This window comes from Pseudophryne corroboree, chromosome 2, assembly GCF_028390025.1.
Source record: "Pseudophryne corroboree isolate aPseCor3 chromosome 2, aPseCor3.hap2, whole genome shotgun sequence".
Taxonomy (NCBI): domain Eukaryota; kingdom Metazoa; phylum Chordata; class Amphibia; order Anura; family Myobatrachidae; genus Pseudophryne; species Pseudophryne corroboree.
The window spans coordinates 312,446,316-312,465,954 of NC_086445.1; the positions used below are offsets into that span (position 1 = coordinate 312,446,316).

The window sequence follows — 19,639 nt, forward strand, 5'->3', positions numbered from 1 at the left end:
GGCACCAAATGATCAAAGCTTTCGGCCTCCCAAAATGCAACGGGCCCACCCTTTATCCCCGCCTCCTGGCTCAGGGAAATCCGTTTTTTGTTTTGTGCGGCAGGAGCCGGACCATGGTCAATGGGCTGCTGGTTTTTAGCAGCCATAAGCTTTTTTTTATTTTATTTTTATAGTCTTACTATTTGTTTGAGCGAACTTTCTAAAAAGCGTCTTATACATACCTTAGAAAGAGCCGCTCCAACAATTCACCGCCGGATCGCGACAACGCTCACCCACGTGTACAGTACTGTTTCGGCGGGCGTCTGTGTAGGATCTACTAGCAAGTCCAGCAGACGGTACCAGGCTGTGGCCGGAGCACAGGGAGAAGGTAAGGCATCGGCTCCACTTAGTAGGGGAAACGCGAGACACTGCCGCACTGTTCCGGGATGGAAACTACTGAACAGTCTCTGACGCGGCTACCACCTCTGGTGCACCAGCGCTAGGCCTCAGGGATCATAGGCTCCAGGGGGGTAGTATGAGGCCGCAATCCCTGGGATTGATGTCAGCAGTGGGGAGTAAGACGCCTCCTTGGTCGCCTCTCCCCCCCGGTTCATGACCAGTTTCCTCCGAGTCGCAGCATATGCTGTATGACTGGTGCGTCAGTGTTCACTGGAGGTTCAAGGGGCGGTTGTGTACACAAATAGCTTCTGGATCCACTCAGCTTTAACGTATTGATCGATCCTGGAAACGGGGTGAAGTCTCCCTGTATCCCACTCTCCTGAGCCGGGTGATACAGCACTGAGTCTCTATCTACCTTTTAGTACGAATAGTTGGATAAGTGCCTGATGCATTTGAGTCTGTAAACTATTGCTGCTGTTTCCTTTCGCTGTGCGACTGAATACGTTTATACTACTATATAAGGTAATGCAGTAATATGTTTCTCCTGCATACTTGAAATGTATCTGTAGTTGATTATGTGCTTATTATACTAATGTATAACTTGTGACTGGTTGCTAGTGTGATTGTTGACTTTACTATTTTCTGTGAGTTTCTGTGTATTCCGATCTTCAATGCTTGTGCAATGGTTTGTATGTCACTTTAACAAATGTAAAAGTGATTGCAGTCACAAATTGTGTAGTTAGCACTGTACAGGTGTGTGATTTATTTATCATGTCTAAGAGAGGCAAGTGTGAGGTGGATACACTCTCCACAGCAGCACCAACACTCATTTCATGTTTGTCTTGCAAAGCTGGGTTAACCTCTCAGGATCTGGTTCAAAATGATTTATGTACAAATTGCTTTAGCTTTCATCAAAGCCCCTTGAATAATCCGAGGCAGGCACAGGTTCAAGTTGATCCCCCACGGGCTACCTTTGCACAGACATTATCCAGTATAGCTGAGCGGATAATGCCAGCTCCTATACCAGGGATAGGTTACCCTATTAACCCTTACATGCAACATTCAACCTGGGGTTTATCACATCCAGTACAGGAATCGGCAGCCTCTCAACAGAAACAGGCTGAAAGGCCGGTGGTAAGTAAATCACATAGACATGAAACAACATCTTCACTGTCTACACATTTCAGATGAGGACTCGTCGGAGGATGAGGACTCATCACACTCCGGGTCTGCATACAGAGACGAGAAGGAAGGCCTCAGATCAGTGGACATACCTGAGCTAATTAGGGCTATGAAAGCCAGTCTATCCTTAGAGGAGGCAGCAGAGCCTTTGTTAAAAGATAAGGCACCTGTGTTTAAACGTCCCAAATTGGTTAGGACTGAGTTTCCATGGTCAGAACAGCTGACTGAAATTATGCAAGAGGCTTGGGTTACACCCAGTAAGAAGTTTAGAATTCCAAAGACATGGAATTCCCATTATCCTCTTCCAGCTGGGGACTGTTTAAAAAGGGAGGTCCAGGAAGGAGGAGACCGGCCAGCAGGGGAAGAGGACGAGCCCTATTTCTTAGCCTTCCACTACTGCTGGCCCACACATATTGCCCTCTGTGGCTCCCTGCCCGCCGGGCCCGCTATTGGGGGACGCCTTTCCGGGATCTAGGAGCCGCTCAGGGAGCTCCGGAGCCTCGCGGCCTACACTACCTCCGCGGGCCGGGACCTCGAGTACGCCCGCGACCCGCCGCGGACTTCCAGGGCGGCAGAGCGGAAGAGTCCGCTTCGCCCACGGCTGAGACACCCGCTCGCCCTGCCCACCAGGAAAGCGGCCACTGACCTGCTGAATGCCTCCCTGGCTGCACTGAGGCACTGTGCAACCGGGAAGAAGTTATTCCTCAGGCTGCATCACATCTCCCCCTGCACCTGGCGGCCATCTTGGAGACAGTGAACTGGGAAGCTGAGGCTCCCTGCTGCAGGCAGCCAGCTGTGGTCACTGGCATGTCCGTGATCCTTGCTGGCTTTCCTCCCTGGCCATATTGGAACCTGCTGAATGGGACCTGAGCCCTCTTAATTCCTTCTTATCATACCTCCAACTTTTGCATTCTATTTCTTGGAGAAATCTCATTCATTCATATTGCATCTAATATCTCATCTCATTCATTGAACTCCCTCTGCTGGAGGAACATTATATTGCGGCTCATATTATTATATATCTCAAGCTGTCTATTGCCCCACTCACTGCTGTTGCTGTCTCACTATTCTGATGATGGACAAATTTGCGGCCAAGTCGTCGCAGGGCACCCGTAGCAACCAGTCGGGCGGAGGCCGAGGCCGTGACAACTGTTCGGTTGATAGCTCTCCTTCACCCCCATTGGGTTCGCATTCTAGCCCCCGAGGCCAACCTGTGTCCGTGTCCGCAATGGATTCTGCAAAATCCTGCACGACAAATGAAATAACGGATATCCTGTCTGCGTTATTAGACCAAAAATTGGCTCCTCTAAAAGACTCACTTGACTCCGCTCTCACTCAACTGAACCAACATGCTCAGCGACTTACCGAGGCAGAATAGAGAAAATCCGACTTGGAAGATGATCTCACAATGGCTCTCTCTGACCAAGAAACATTTGTTGCATCTATTCAGGATAAGCTTGAGGACCTTGAAAACCGAAAAAGGAGAAATAATGTGCGCCTCATCGGCCTACCGGAGTCGGTGAAACCTCATGACGCTCGTCTCTCAATGGCTGCCTAGGGAGTTCGGATTCTGGATCCGTAGTAGTGGAACGTCTACACCGTATTGGCCCTGAACGGCAATCCACAAGAGAGAGGCCCCGGCCCATCATCCTGAGAGTCCTCAACTACACTGACAAGGTCATGATACTAGACGCCTACAGAAAATGTGCCGACTTGAGATACCAGGATACTAAATTGCTGCTTTTCCAGGACTTTTCTTATATGGTTGCTTCCAAACGGAGAGGATTTTCGCCTGTCTGCAAGAGACTTTTTGAGCTGGGCCACCGCTTTGCGCTTCTCTATCCGGCTAAATTGAGAGTCACTCATGCGGGGAAGACCTACTTCTTTGAGGATCCAAAAACGGCCAAGAACTTTGTCGATTCACTATCCTGACACTCCTCTACCGGGATAGACGAAGAGGACTGATATCCAATGGCCTTGTATATTTTCATCTTCTTGAACAGTCCCCATTCAGGTTCTTAGTAACTGCTGAGAGTGGGACCTACCACTGGTTGATATATTTTTTGTTTATCTCTTTATATGTTGGTACATTGTCACTTATACCCTATTGCATTTCCCGAAATATTTTGTGTCTCTGTGACCGTTTATCCTATTGTTTTCAATTCTTCTTGAACTGCTCTCTACTTTCTGACTCTTTTTCTTCCTTCTCTTCTCCAACTAAACCCCCCCCCCCCTTTTTCCCTTCTCTTATATGTTATTGTTATGTTTGATTATTGTACGGTTTCCTGGCTCGGTTCTCCACTTTACTCATGTTTTAGGTTGGAATCTATTAAGCGTATCGGTGGGCCGCTCCATAGACCTTTACACTTTGGTTCATATGATACTTAAATAATTTTGAGTTGGGATTTTGACCCGACAACCGACTGGCCTATACTGAGCGGGTGAGATTTTCATACGATTTACAATGGAATAGATTTTTTCGAGGGGGAAACAAATCCGGGAGATTATTGGCGAATCTGGTTCGGTCGTACTCCGCTCCTTCTCGTATTTCTCAACTAATCACGGATTCGTCTGCAGCCATTTTTGATACTCCCTCAATTTCTGAGGCCTTCTTACAATATTACTACACTCTCTATGAAGCCCCCTTGGATCATCCAACTCTTGGAATGCAATTCCTTGAGAGGGCAAAACTACCTGTTTTAACGGAAGAGGAAAGAAAATCCTTAACAGAACCGGTCACGGAACCGGAATAACTTTCTTTGATCAAATCACTGCACAATGGCAAGTCTCCTGGCCCGGACGGATTTGGGGCGCAGTATTATCGATTCCTGGCCCCCCATATATTACCCCATTTATTATCTCTTTTTAATCCACTGTTGGACGGTAAACCACCCCCCATGGGATTTAGTGAAGCCAGAATTGTGCTGTTTCCGATACCGGGAAAAGATCCCCGATATACTAAATCTTATAGACCTATTTCTTTATTGAATTAGGACTTGAAGCTTTTTACAAAACTAATTGCAACAAGACTTCAGCCTATCATGAACAGGGTCCTACATCCTGCTCAAACAGGGTTTGTCAAAGGTAGAACCTCAGTTCATAATATTCGTAAACTGATTGCAGCAATGTATAGTGCACAACAATCTGCTTGCCCAAATGCTCTTATTGTAAGTTGTGACGCCGAGAAGGCGTTTGACCGCGTCTCCTGGTTTCATTTACTTCGTATTTTTTATGTCCAGCGATTTGGTGAGGAATTCATCCATCTATTTAGAATGTTATATGCACTACCCCAGGCGCATTTAACTATAAATGGTTTAAACTCGTCTGCTTTTACGTTAGGTAGAGGGACACGTCAGGGATGCCCCCTCTCCCCCCTGCTATTCGATCTGGCCCTAGACCCCTTGATACGTAATTTTATACTAAATCCCACTTGGCAAGGTATTATGGCCCTCATTCCGAGTTGTTCGCTCGGTATTTTTCATCGCATCGCAGTGAAAATCCGCTTAGTACGCATGCGCAATGTTCGCACTGCGACTGCGCCAAGTAACTTTACTATGATGAAAGTAATTTTACTCACGGCTTTTTCTTCGCTCCGGCGATCGTAATGTGATTGACAGGAAATGGGTGTTACTGGGCGGAAACACGGCGTTTCAGGGGCGTGTGGCTGAAAACGCTACCGTTTCCGGAAAAAACGCAGGAGTGGCCGGGGAAACGGTGGGAGTGCCTGGGCGAACGCTGGGTGTGTTTGTGACGTCAACCAGGAACGACAAGCACTGAAATGATCGCACAGGCAGAGTAAGTCTGGAGCTACTCTGAAACTGCTAAGTAGTTAGTAATCGCAATATTGCGAATACATCGGTCGCAATTTTAAGAAGCTAAGATTCACTCCCAGTAGGCGGCGGCTTAGCGTGTGTAACTCTGCTAAATTCGCCTTGCGACCGATCAACTCGGAATGAGGGCCTATGGTAGGTAACAACGAAGTCAAGGTATCTGCTTTTGCTGACGACCTATTATTATATTTTGCCAACCCCAAACAGGCATTTCCATCGTTATTAACTACACTGCATGATTTTAATTTCATTATTTCTTATTAATTTTGATAAAACGGAGGCGCTGGCATTGGGAGGGGAGGCGGCACGGGATTGGGGCGACTCATTTCCCTTCAGATGGGCCTGCCGATATTTAAAATATTTAGGCCTCCGTATCACACCACTCCTCACTGACCTATATACTGTAAACTTTTCTTAACACATCACTCAAATGATGGATGACTTTTTGAAATGGCAACATCTCCCTATCTCTTATCTGGGTAGGTGCCATTTATATAAGATGGTCTCCTTCCCTCGACTACTTTATCCAATCCAGATGCTCCCATTTATATTGTCCAAACGCGATGTCCATACTATTAATAAAGCCCTTACTAAATTTATTTGGGCAAACAAACGTCCCCGCATTGCACTTTTTAAATTAAAACAACCCCCGTCCCTTGGTGGTGTTAATCTCCCCTGTCCTGAAGACTACTCCCTAGCCTCCAATTATAGATATACTCTGGATTGGATAGGGGATAGTGACAATTTTGTTAATCGAGCTTTGGAACAGGCTTTCTCACCTCAACACTCTTTGGTACATTTGTTGCATTTTGCGGACATCTCTCTTAAACATGACCGACTCCATAATCCATTGTTATATGCTCCATGTACAGCATGGCGTAAATTTAGGAAACGCTTAGGCCTCTCCCTAACGGATTCTTTATTTCAGCCTTTGTTGTGTAATCCACAATTTCAGGGTGGAGAGGATAATGGGATTGTTCGTGGCTGGCATCTTCAGGGCCTTTCCTTATTATATAAATTTTTGAATGTAGAATGCTCCGCGATATTGACTTTATCTTAACTAAAAGTAAAATACCCCACTCTTCATTTTCCTCTTTTTGCTTATTTCCAAATTCGTAGCTTTGTTACTAGCAAATTATCACGACTGCGCTCCCCTGATCTCACCTTTCCCCTAGATGGCCTGGTACGGCAGTCCCCAGGAGCCCCATATAATACTTCTTTAATTTTTTTTCTCATAATAGGCGGAGGCTGGATCTATCTAAGCTCACAACAGGGATGGCCAAATGGACTGACACCTTCCCGGCCACTGATCTTTTGACAGTGATTCGGTGGTGTGGTGTACTAAATAAACAATTAGTTTAATCTTCCTATGCAGAGATGCACTTTGAAATATTACATAGAGCTTACTACACCCCCAGACTTTGTTTTCTCACTGGAGTATCTGATAACTCTTTGGGTGGGATTCAATTCTTTTCACCCCTTTCCACACCCGTTCTGTTTCTGCTTTCAGGGACGTTGTATCTTTATATCAGCTCGCTACCCCCAGAGTAGCAAGGCACCCGACCCTTTACACAGCTAAACCTGATTACTATGGGCGCAATATGCACAATAATGTAGATCATTTTAGAAAGGAAATTGGGCGTGATATATCATTTGAATCTCACCCTTTGTTTTAAGTGTAATTCCCCCGAAGCCGATATTATTCATTGTCTCTGGGCATGCCCAGTAGTACAAACATTTTGGACGGCAGTCCAAACATATATTAATGTGGAACTTCGTATTTCTTTTAATATTACTATGGTCTGGGCTTTCTGGAACTTTATAAATACTCAGGATCCCCCATATTCCAAAGGGACGAAATTATTGTTGGCTCGTGTGGCTGCTGCCGCAAAGAAAACTATTTTATCCCAGTGGATACATTCGGAGCCGATACCCCTTTCCCTCATGTTACCACGTTTAACATACCTCTATGAAATGGATTGGGTTGATTGTTCCTTAGACGCAGAGTCCCGCTCTCCAAAATTCTTTGCCATCTGGTTACCCTACTTACTCACGCTACCAACTGCCACCAGGGAATATGTGCGCAAAGTGGTTCGATTAACAACATGGTATAATACGGAATCTCTCACTAAAGGCTCGCCACCCTTTTAAAATTTGTTAGACTGATATTACATTCTATTGCTTGAACTATATGGTTGACTGTCCTCATAACCTTGTTAATACTATTTAAAATTTTTGTTCAGCTCTTTTATTGGCGATTTCTGTACCTTGCAGTGGTTGATGCTTTTTCTCAAGCATTATGACGTACGACTTGTATTTTTATTGCATGTTTCTTCTCAATAAACATATATTTAAAAAAAAGAAAAAAAAAGGGAGGTCTCATCTGATTAGTGTGAAAATCTACATTACCTCTGCCTTCAACATCGTTAAATGATGTCACGGATCGGAAAGTAGTCTTGTCTGCGGTAATCATCAGACCAGCCATGGCTTTAGCCTGGATGGCACAAGCAGTGGTGGCCTGGGCTGATACATTGGAGGATGGACTTTCAGTGGCATCTAAAGAGCAAAAATCCCATATTGCACATATCAAACAGTCAGCTATTTTTATGGAAGAAGCAGCCTTGGATATGGGTATAATTGCCTCTCATCAGCCTCAGCAGTAGCATCTCGCAGAGCGGTTTGGCTACGTACTTGGAAAGCTGACTCAGAATCCGAGAAGGTTCTGGAGTCCTTGCGTTTTACTGGAGATATTCTTTTTGGTAAAGAATTCACCAGTATTTTGGAGTCAATAGCAGACTCCAAGAAAGTGAAGTTTCTTTCCACACACAAATCCTAGATTTTCAGCTTTTTTCGGCCCTTTCAGATTCAAGGAAAAACAAAAGGAAAGGGTTATGGCAAACAGTCTCAATCTGACAAGTCTGGAAAGACTGAAAAGCATTGGGCTACCAGAGGGCCAGCTTCCAAATCAGAAGGTAAGCCATCAGCTTGATGGTGCGTGCATCCACCTGTGGGACCCCAGGGTGGGAGGACGACTTCTTCAGTTTGCACAGATCTAACAGCAGTCTACCACAGATGCCTGAGTGCAAGAAGCGGTATCTCACTGTTAATCGTTTTCTTTCAAGAAACACCCTCAAAGGTTTTTTTGTACCAGCCCGTCTTCAGTGGAAACGAAGGCCAGGGCTTTGCAAGACGCAGTTCAGAAGTTGCTTCAGTCAGGAGTGATAATTCCAGTTCCTCCTGCATAACGAGGACAAGGCTTTTTTTTCTCCAACCTGTTTTTAGTCCAGAAGCTAAATGGGTAGTTCCGGCCCATACTTAATCTCAAAGTACTGAACATGTACATTTGGGTGCCTCGGTATCATGTGGAAACTTTTCATTCCATTATTTTGGCCATGGAGCTGGAGGATTTTATGGTATCCCTGGATATCCAGGATGCTTACCTACATGTTCCTATAGCACTGTCCCATCAGCGCTATCTCATGTTTGCTATCCTATAGCAACATTTTCAGTTCAGGCCCTACCATTTGGACTGGCCACAGCTCCCAGAGTATTCACCAACATTATGGTGGTAATGGCATCTTATCTCTGTAGACAGGGGATAAGACTTTTTCCATACCTCGACGACTTATTAATCCTGGCACAATCTCAGGAATTGCTTCTGTGTCATCTGAAACAGACAATAGCTTGTTTGCAGAGACACGGTTGGCTCATAAATTGGGCAAAGTCGTCCCTGGTTCCGTCACAACGGATAACTCAGTTAGGGGCTGTGTTGGATTCAGGTCTTCAGAAAGTAATTTTACCTCTGAACAAAATATCCAAAATTCAGTTAAGGATTCTGGAGCTGCTACACAATCAAAGGGTATCCATTGACGCAGAAATGCACGTGATGGGATTGATGGTGTCGACATTCAACATGGTGGAGTATGCTCCGCTCCACTCGAGGCCTCTGCAGCATTTGAGCCTTTTCAAATGGAATGGTTTTCATCAGACAATAAAAACGCAGACTATAGTCCTTACTCTGGAAGTAAGGAGGTCATTAGACTGGTGGCTAATGGAGGTCATTAGCCTGGACAAAGGGAGACCCTTTTGGATATCAGATTGGGAAATTCTGACAACGGATGCCAGCCTTCAGGGCTGGGGAGCGGTGTCAGTAAGGATTTGCTTCCAGGGGCAGTGGACCAAGGAAGAAAGTTGCCTGCCAATAAATGTTTTGGAACTTCGTGCCATATATATGGCACTTATTCAAGCAAAGGACATCCTTCGGGGGAACCAGTCCAAATCCGCACAGACAATGCAACGGCAGTAGCATACCTCAAACATCAGGCCATGTCCGCAGTCTTCGTCCCGGGAGTCCTAAAATGAGAAGCGCATTTTCTCAGTCGACACTATTCATGCAAACGAATGGGTTTTACACCCAGAGGTCTTCTAAATTCTGCTAGACAAGTGGGGGTTACCGGAGATGGATCTCATGGCGTCCCGTCAGAACAACAAAGTTCCGCATATGGGTTAAGAGCAAAGGATCCCAAAGCGATCTTTGTGGATGCCCTGTCAGTGAGATGGGACTTTCGTCTGGCCTATGTGTTTCCACCAAACGCCCTCTTACCCAGGGTGATGCGAAAGCCAAAACAAGGAATGGGCGCTGTGATACTAATAGCTCTGGCTTGGCCCAGAAGACATTGGTACACAGATCTGCAGAGGATGTCGTTGGATGCTTCATTCCTACTCCCTCAATGTCCAGATCTACTGTTCCAGGGTCTTTGCTATTACAGGCACCTGGATCGACTGTCTTTGACGGCGTGGCTATTGAGACTTCCATCCTGAAAGCAAGAGGATTCTCACAACAGGCAATTCAAATAATGCTCAGAGCAAGGAAACCTTCCTCCGCTCGCATTTATCACGGAGTATGGCAAGCCTATATTCAAAAGTGCAGTGACCGGAAATTTGACCCTAGGTCTTTCACAGTTTCCAGAGTCCTAGGGGTATATTCCATTGAAGTTGAAAACTGCCATCTGTCGAAAAGACGGCAGTTTTCGACTTTTTAAGGTCCTATTCAATATTTCCCAAAATTTTTCGACATTTTTCGATGAATTCGACTTGTCGAAAAGCATGTGGATTGGCGGAATAGCTGCCGATCCACGTCCTTGTGTCGAAAACGGGGGTCGGTTTTGGTCCCCTTTTCGACCATCTCAGTCCGACATAAAAAAATGTCGGACTGAGATGAGGCATTAGACCAGGGGGGGGGGTGCAGCCAGGGGAGATCAGCGCTACAGCATAGCGCTGCAGCAGGATGTCACAAAGCCGCGCCGCTCACTGCACCTTCCACCCGGCTCCAGTAAGTGAGATCACGCTTGCTGGAGCCGGGTGGACACTGCCGTTTGTTTGGGCAGCTGTTTGACATCCTCCTGTAGCGCTGATCTCCTGCATCTGCCGGCGGCTGTCCCACGCTGGTCTCCCCGCGGCTCCCCTCCCCTCCTCTCCTCCTCTCCTCCTCTGGGTTCCTCATCTCAATTCGACTTGAAAAAGTCGAATTGAGATGGGATAGAATAGGGGTTGTCGGATCCATTTCGACAAATGCATGTCGAAATGGATCCGACGTCAATTGAATATACCCCCTAGCATTCCTTCAGGCAGGAAAGGACAACTGTCTACAGGTGCCATCCTTGAGAGTTCAGTTGTCAGCATTGACTGTATGGTTCCAAAAGAAAATTGCCAACCTACAGGATGTGCACACTTTTTTCCAGGAAATGTTGCACATTCAGCCTCCTTTTGTTCCTCCTACAGTGCCTTGGGACTTAAGTTTTTAGTCCTAAAGGCTCTTCAAGTTGCCCCATTTGAACCACTAAAATGAGTGGATCTTAAATTGTTGACACCTGAAGTTCTCTTTCTACTGGCTATTGTTTCAGCTACAAGAGTTTCAGATTTAGGAGCATTATGTCGCCCTCCTTTTCTGAATTTTTTTTTAAATTTTTTTTATCCAGATGGAGCAGTTGTCAGAACCAAATCTGGGTATCTTTCTAAGGTGGTGTCTAAATTCCGCCTAAATGAAGAAATTGTAGTTAGTGTCTTAAGGATCTACGTGGATCGTATCAGTGCCATCAGAAAAACAGACACTCTCTTCATTCTCTACTGATTTCACAAGAGAGGATGGCCTACTGGCAAGGTGGCTTTGAATGACGATTTCAGAAGCATATTCTCATGCTGATCTCCCTGTTTCGGCTAATGTCTCTGCTCGCTCTACTGGGCAACAGCATACCTGCACCGTGGGAGTTAGGGAAGGGGACGGTCACCGGCCTTGCGAGGTGCAGAGCCGCTTCCCCGCTGCAGGACCACCGTCCTGAGGGGCTGTTTGTTCAGCGGAACACTGTGCCTTGGCTGTTACAGCCGCAGCACGCCGCACACCCCTAACGTTGCCTGAAGGTGACATCGGTGGTGAGTACACACCGGGGGCCCCGGTTCAAAGTGCGACTGATCACGTGCGCGATGTATGGGACCCTCCCTGGGGGGGTCCCGCTAGGATCCCCCGTGACTACACTGGCTCTAATATGCTTAACCAAGCACTTGTGTGATATTTTAAGCTTAGGAGAGACTTTGCCAGTATAAATATTGTGTATAGCTCCGGCGCCATTGGAGGGGGCGGAGCTTCCTCAGAGTGGGACCAGTGGCGATTGGTGCCTTCCTCTGCTTACAGAAGCCATCAGCAGCACACACTCTGCACTTCCTGCCTCACAGACACGCTGGAAATTGGTACAGGGTGTAGCTAAAGGGGGGGGGGAGCCGCTGTTGTACACTATTCTGAGCCTATTCAGGACTGCATTTATTAGTGTTACTGTGATCACACAGCTGACAGTCTCACTGGGGCTGTACAGCTCTGGGTGTGCTGGTATTTCTCCCTCTCTCTGTGTATCTTCTCTCACATACAGTAGTAAAAGCAGGCTTGCATTATAACGGTCTGTGTGTAAGTGTATGTATTTGTTCTTACTGTGAATATGGGTAAGCACAAGCTGTGCAGTATTTGTCACACCAGATTCTCTCCATTGTCTAATGACTCTGTTTCCTGTGAGCAATGTAGTCAATCTTCACAAATTAGTGAAGAGGGTCCAGAGCCCCACTGGTTAGGGTCTCTTAAAACTATGATGTCAGATATGTCATCCCAGTTAACTGCTAATGTGCAGAAAACTCAGTTACTGCAACAAGCTGTTGCAGATTTAGCTGCTATGGCTGATGCACAGCCTCCCCCTCCCCCCCCCTCTCTCATGCAGGTCCCCACAAGCATGGTTTACCTGCTCTGCTTTCTGATACAGATGATGATGTCCAGGATGATGAGGATGACCCGGATCCCGTTAGTGGGGATACCGATTCTGCTCGGTATTGAATCCCTCATTTTGGCTTTAAGGGATGTGTTGCAGCTCCCTCTAGAGGACACTTCTTTACAGCAGTCGTTTTTCTTTGTACAAAACAAGCCCAATGTCACTTTCCCTGAATCTCCAGCGTTAGATGACTTATTTGGACAGGCCTGGAAGAATTCATACAAAAAACTCTAAGTGTCCAAAAAGTTTTTGCGCACTTTCCCATTTGCTCCTGAAGGTAGAAAATTTTGGGAGGTACCCCCTGGGGTCGATGTCTCTGTCTCTCGCCTGTCTAAAAAGGCGGTGCTACCTGCCCCAGACTCCATTACCATGAAGGATCCTGGGGATAGAAAGATAGAGACTACCCTAAAATCTATATACACTGCAGCCGGCCTTTCCCAGAGACCGGTCATTGCGGGTTGCTGGATGACCCATGCCATTCATTCTTGGGCCATGCAAATTCAGGGGGCTTCTTGGGGGATATGCAGGGATATGACTCGTGTCCTCTGTGATTCCCTAAAGGAGATGGGGAACATCGATGCTCAGACGTCGGCCATGGTGGTGTCCGCACGCAGGGCCTTGTGGTTGCGTTCGTGGATTGCAGATGCAGAATCCAAATGTAATGTGGAGTCCCTCCCTTTTCTGGGGAATGGCTTTTTGGTGTTGAGCTGGATGCCTGGATTTCCAAGGTTACTGCCGGGAAACCCACATTTCTCCCCTCTGGGACCGTCTGTCCACTTCTTTCAGTATCGCACATTTCGATCAAAGGCCAGAGGTGCCTCCAATGCGGCTAGAGGTACCAGAGATAAGTCCAGGAAACCTGCAAGTACCAGTCCTCAGGAGGAACAGTCCACCAGTTCTGCTTCCACTAAAGCCTCAGCATGACGGAGCGAACCCACCCCAAGGGATCTCGAGGTGGGAACATCAGCCGCGTCCGGGAGTCCTCCTGCCAGGATGCCTGGGCCAGGGAGCTCATTTCTCAGGGCTACAAGCTGGAGTTCGACAGTACTCCCCCCCCAACAATTTCTTAAAATCAAGTTTATCAGCTTAGGAGGATATGCAAGTTACATTACAATTGGCTATCCAAAAATTGGTCCAATCCCACATCATAGTTCCAGTACCTCTACCGCAACGCAGATAGGGTTTTTACTCAAACCTGTATGTGGTGCCGAAGCCAGACGGTTCGGTCAGACCCATTCTGAATCTGAAAGCCTTAAATCCTTATTTAAGGGTTTTCAAGATGGAATTCCTGCGTGCAGTATTTGCGTTCCTGGAGGAACATGAATTTATGGTCTTCTTGGATATCAAGGATGCCTATCTCCACATTCCGATTCGGTCTCCTCATCAGGCGTACCTGCGGTTTGCCCTGCTGGACGATCACTTCCAGTTCCAGGCACTACCCTTCGGCCTGTCAACAGCACCGAGGGTATTCACGAAGGTGAAGGCGGAGATGATGCTTCAACTCTGGATCCAAGGGATAAGTGTAGTGCCTTATCTAGACTATCTTCTGATAAAGGCAAGATCCAGGGAACTTTTGGTGCTCCATATCGACCGCACCATCTGTCTTCTGTCCGACCATGGGTGGATTCTCAACTTACAGAAGCCCCACCTGGAGCCAACTCAGAGGCTCCTGTTCCTGGGGATGTTGCTGGATACTTTGGCACAGAAGGTGTTTCTACCAGAGGACAAGGCGAGAACACTTCAGGAGATGGACCTGCTCAAGTTTCCATTCATCTTTGAATCAGATTGTTGGGGAAGATGGTCGCCTCATACGAATATGGAAGGATCCATGCTAGAACATTTCAACTGGATTTCCTGAGCAAGTGGTCCGGATCACATCTCCACATACACCGGATAATCCAGCTGTCACCTCAGGACAGGATTTCCCTCCTGTGGTGTCTTCAGTCATCCAATCTCCTGGAGGCAGGCGTTTCGGAATTCAGAATTGGACCCTCCTCACGATGGATGTGAGTCTGCGAGGATGTGGAGCTGTCACCCAAAGGGCGCAGTTCCAGGGCAGGTGGTCTTCCCACGAAAGCCTCCTTCTAATCAACATTTTGGAACTTTGGGCGATCTACAATGCTCTACTTCAGGTGTCTCCTCTGCTCAAGGATCACATGATCCAGGTACAGCGCCACAGCGGTGGTGTATATCAATCAACAAGGAGGGACAAAAAGCAGAACCTGCATGCGAGAGGTGTCCGATACTCCTCTGGGTGGAAAGAAACGCAAGAGCCATGTCGGCAATCTTCATTCCGGGTGTGGACAACTGGGAGACCGACTTCCTGAGTCGTCACAATCTCCACCCGGGAGAGTGTGGGGGCTCCACCATCTTGTGTTCCAGAAGCTCATCGACCGGTGGGGTTGCCCACAAATAGACATGATGGCTTCTCGTCTCAACAAGAAACTTCCCTGGTATTGCTCGCAGACCAGGGACCCTCAGGCGAAGGCAGTGGATGCACTGGCATCGCCTTGGCCGTACCGGCCTTTCTACCTGTTTCCTCCGATCCCATTGCTCCCAAGAGTGCTAAAGCGAATCAGGAATCAAGGTGTCCAGGCAATTCTGATTGGCCTTGGAGGGTGTGGTACGCGGATCTTCTGGACATATCTGTAGAAGATTCTTGGCCTCTACCACTAAGAAGCGATCTTCTTCAACAAGGACTGTTCGTCTACTTGGACTTACGGCAACTTCGTTTGACGGCATGGAGGTTGAGCGGAACATCCTAGCTCACAAGGGTCTTTCCAAAAAGGTTATTGCAACTATGGTCCAGGCCAGGAAACCTCTTACGTCAAAACACTATCATCATATATGGAAGAGATATGTCTCTTGGTGCGAGAAACGCACGTTTCCGCCTGCAGAGTTTCACTTGGGATGTTTCCTAGGCTATTGTGGAGAAGAGCTTGCGTCTGGGTTCCATTAAGGTCCAGATTTCAGCTCTCTTTCAGACGAAATTGGCAGTGTTGCCAGAAGTTCAGACCTTCTTTCAAGGGGTACTCCACATAAAACCTCCCTTTGTGCCGCCTACGGCACCCTGGGATTTGGATGTAGTATTGCATTTTCTACAGTCCTCCTGGTTTGAACCTCTGATGACGATAGAAGACAAGTACCTCACGTGGAAGACAGTGATGTTATTGGCCCTGGCTTCTGCTCGATGTGTTTCAGAATTGGGGGCCTTATTGTGTAAAAGTCCCTACTTGGTCTATTACAAGGACAGAGTGGAGCTCCGCACTAGACAGCAGTTCCTGCCGAAGGTTGTCTCCGCGTTTCATCTGAATCAACCTATTGTGATTCCTTTACAGTTCTGACGCCTTGAAGATATATGTCAAGCGTACAGCTCGGGTCAGAAAGACTGATTCCTTTTTCGTGCTCTATGATGTGCAGAAGAAGGGTTGCCCTGCTTCAAAGCAGTCCATTGCTTATTGGATTAGGCGTACTATCCAACAGGCCTATGTGTCGGCAGCCTTACCTGTTCCTAAGTCTCTAAAGGCCCATTCTACTAGATCAGTGGGCTCTTCCTGGGCGGTTGCCCATGGAGTCTCGGCCTTGCAACTATGCCGAGCTGCTACCTGGTCACTGAAGAACACTTTTGTGAAGTTCTACAAATTTGAATCCCTGGCCAAAAGAGGATACCCAGTTTGAGCAGGCAATGCTGCAGTAGTCTCTGCACGTTCCCGACCGTTCAGGAAGCTTTGGGACGTCCCCATCGTACTAGTTTCCCCCCAATGTCCCTTATGGATGCTAGAGAAATTGGGATTTTAATACCTGCCGGTAAATCCTTTTCTTAGTCCATAAGGGATATTGGGCGCCCGCCTCAGTGTGTGGACTTTTCTGCAGGTTCTTGTTCAATAGTTACCTGTTCAGCTGTTGCCGTTGTTGTTACCAGTCGTTGTTGGTTGTTGTTTGTTAGTGGTGTGTAAATCTCACCACCCTTTCTGTTGTCATGTTTATTCTCTCTTATATGTCCTTTCTCCTTTGGGTCCGTTTTTTTTACCTATAACTGCTTGTGGGAGGGGGTATAGAGGGGAGGAACCAGCACACCCAGTGAAGAAAATTTAAAGTACACTGGCTCCTTTGGACCCCGTTTATACCCCATCGTACTAGTTTCCCCCAATATCCCTTATGGACTACGAGAAAAGGATTTACTGGTAGGTATTAATATCCCATTTTTCTGGCACTGTCCCGACATCCCACCTGCGGGCAACAATATCCCATGCAGGGGAGCTGGACATGCCCTACTAGTGACAGAAAAAGGGAGGGGGGGGGGCATGGCTTGCAAAATAGCAAAACTGTGGCTGGGCATTCTGGAACTTGTAGTATCCACAAAAGCTGAAGAGCCGCAGGTTTGGCCAGGCCTGTATTGAAGTCTTGTGGCAGCAGAGGCACATGTGCTGTCAATGAGAATGTGTTGCAATTGCTTAGTATGGGAGTAATTAGGTGCAATTACAGGAAATAAGTGAGGCAGCCAAAAACATTTTTAAGAAATTGAGCTTATTAATGACAGGAAGATGGAGCTGAATGAATGAATGAATTGATGGATGGTCTGTACTTCACAGAAGAGGCAGAATGGGAAGTGGTCTGAGTGTGCAGCATAGAGAGAGTAACTTTTCCACCCCCTCACCTTAGCGCTCTGCAGGTATGGGAGAGTTGCCTATAGGAGACAGTTGCAGTGGACCTTGTGTCAGACTCATGAAGATAAATTTCTGTATTGGGAAAGAATGTTGAGGGATTTTTAAGTGAACTGCTCATACATGTGCTGGGATGCTTACATTTGAGCTCAGCTCAGTGATTCCAGCAACTGAACAGAGGTGACGGTAGCATTGAGCTCAGTGGGACTAGCAGCTATATAAATATGATAGTCCAAAAGATCCTGTAGTAGGAATAAGATACTCCTCAGCACTATTGTATCATTTGCATCCTGTTGACAATAAATGTAAATGCTTTATATACAAGGCAGTGTATATAGCTAAACTAATGTGAATCTAGAAATGGAACTGAAAACTAATATTTTTATTTAACCAGGAAACATCAAGAACTGATGAAAAAGGAGATGGAAACAATTTTGTCTAGGCTTAAGCAGTCAGAAGAGACAAATCAGCAATTGAGAGAGCGTGCCGGGAATATACGTCGTAGTTTGCGTGACTTGGACCTAACAAAAGAAACGTATGATGAGCTCAGTGCTCTACCTGAGGAGCAGCTGTCCATTCCCGAATATGTGTCTGTGAGTATTTACTTACCGGGAATGTGTGTATATATTATATGTGTGTTATATATATATATATATATATATATAGAATGCCAAATTGATTTCTCGCAAGTATTTACTATGCCCGCTCTAATATATATTGTAAACGCCTGCACCTCTTATTACCATATCCCATGAATGTGCGCTATACATCGCAAAACACTGCATCCCATAAGAGAAAACAATACACCCACACATTATCTGAGTTCCAAAGCTCATTGATGTATATTTCTCTTACGTCCTAGAGGATGCTGGGGACTCCGTAAGGACCATGGGGAATAGACGGGCTCCACAGGAGATATGGGCACTAAAAAGAACTTTAGGTATGGGTGTGCACTGGCTGCTCCCTCTATGCCCCTCCTCCAGACCTCAGTTTAATACTATGCCCAGAGGAGACTGGGTGCACTACAGGGAGCTCTCCTGAGCTTCCTGAAAAGAAAGTATTGTGTTAGGTTTTTTATTTTCAGGGAGACCTGCTGGCAACAGACTCCCTGCATCGTGGGACTGAGGAGAGAGAATCAGACCTACTTAAATGCTAGGCTCTGCTTCTTACGCTACTGGACACCATTAGCTCCAGAGGGAGTCAGAACGCAGGTCTTCCCTAACGGTTCGTCCCGGAGCCGCGCCGCCGTCCTCCTCGCAGAGCCGGAAGATAGAAGCCGGGTGAGTATAGAAAGGCAGAAGACTTCAGAGTTTCGGAGAGGTAACGCTGCGCGCCATTGCTCCCACAACACACACACAGCGCACACTGTGGGGTGCAGGGCGCGGGGGGGCGCCCTGGGCTGCAATGTAGACCTCAGCACTGGCTTTTAGGAATATAATTACTCAGTTTGATATTATTTCAGAGCCCCCGCCAGTTTAAAGAGAGAGCGGGACTGAAGCCCACCACTGAGGGGGCGGGGCTTCTCCCTCAGCACTCACCAGCGCCATTTTTTCCTCAAGCACACGTTGAGAAGCTGGCTCCCCAGACTCTCCCCTGCTGATCACTGGTGACAGAGGGTTTTAAAGAAGGGGGGGGGGGGCACATAATTGGGCGCAGTGAATAGCGCTGTATCTGGGTAATATTTTTCTTTTTCCCAAGATTATTGGCGCTGGGTGTGTGCTGGCATACTCTCTCTCTGTCTCTCCAAAGGGCCTTGTGGGGGAACTGTCTCCAGCTTTCCCTGAGTGTGTGGTGTGTCAGTACGTACGTGTCGGCATGTCTGAAGCGGAAGGCTCTCCTAGGGAGGAGGTGGAGCGCATGAGTGTGGTGTCGCCGTTGGCAACGCCGACACATGACTGGATGGGATATGTGGAATATTTTAAATGCAAATGTGAATTTATTGCACAAACGTTTGGAAGAGTCCAGTGACAACACAGAGGGTCATACCCTGCCTTTCCCTATGTCACAGGGACCTTCTGGGTCTCAAAAGCGGCCGCTTTCTCAGTTAGTTGACACGGATACCGACACAGAGTCTGACTCTAGTGTCGTTTATGATGATGCGAGGTTGCAGCCAAAATTGGTAAAGAGTATTCATTATATGATTATTGCTATAAAGGATGTGCTGCATATTATAGATGACCCCGCGGTGCCTAATCCTAAGATCCACATGTTTGAAGAAAAGAAGCCTGAGGTTACTTTTCCACCTTCTTTTGAATTAAATGAGTTATTTGAAAGTGCT

General features: G+C 47.0%; 1 protein-coding gene across 3 annotated transcripts in view; it reads left to right on the top strand.

The window, feature by feature from the left end:
* Positions 1–19,639, top strand: part of PIBF1 (progesterone immunomodulatory binding factor 1) — a 504,884-nt gene that overhangs the window by 5,276 nt on the left and 479,969 nt on the right. For all 3 annotated transcript variants that reach the window (XM_063952932.1, XM_063952931.1, XM_063952930.1), the window contains one exon: positions 17,756–17,954. In XM_063952932.1, the coding sequence (XP_063809002.1) occupies positions 17,756–17,954 (199 nt within the window). The remainder of the gene's footprint in view (positions 1–17,755; positions 17,955–19,639) is intronic.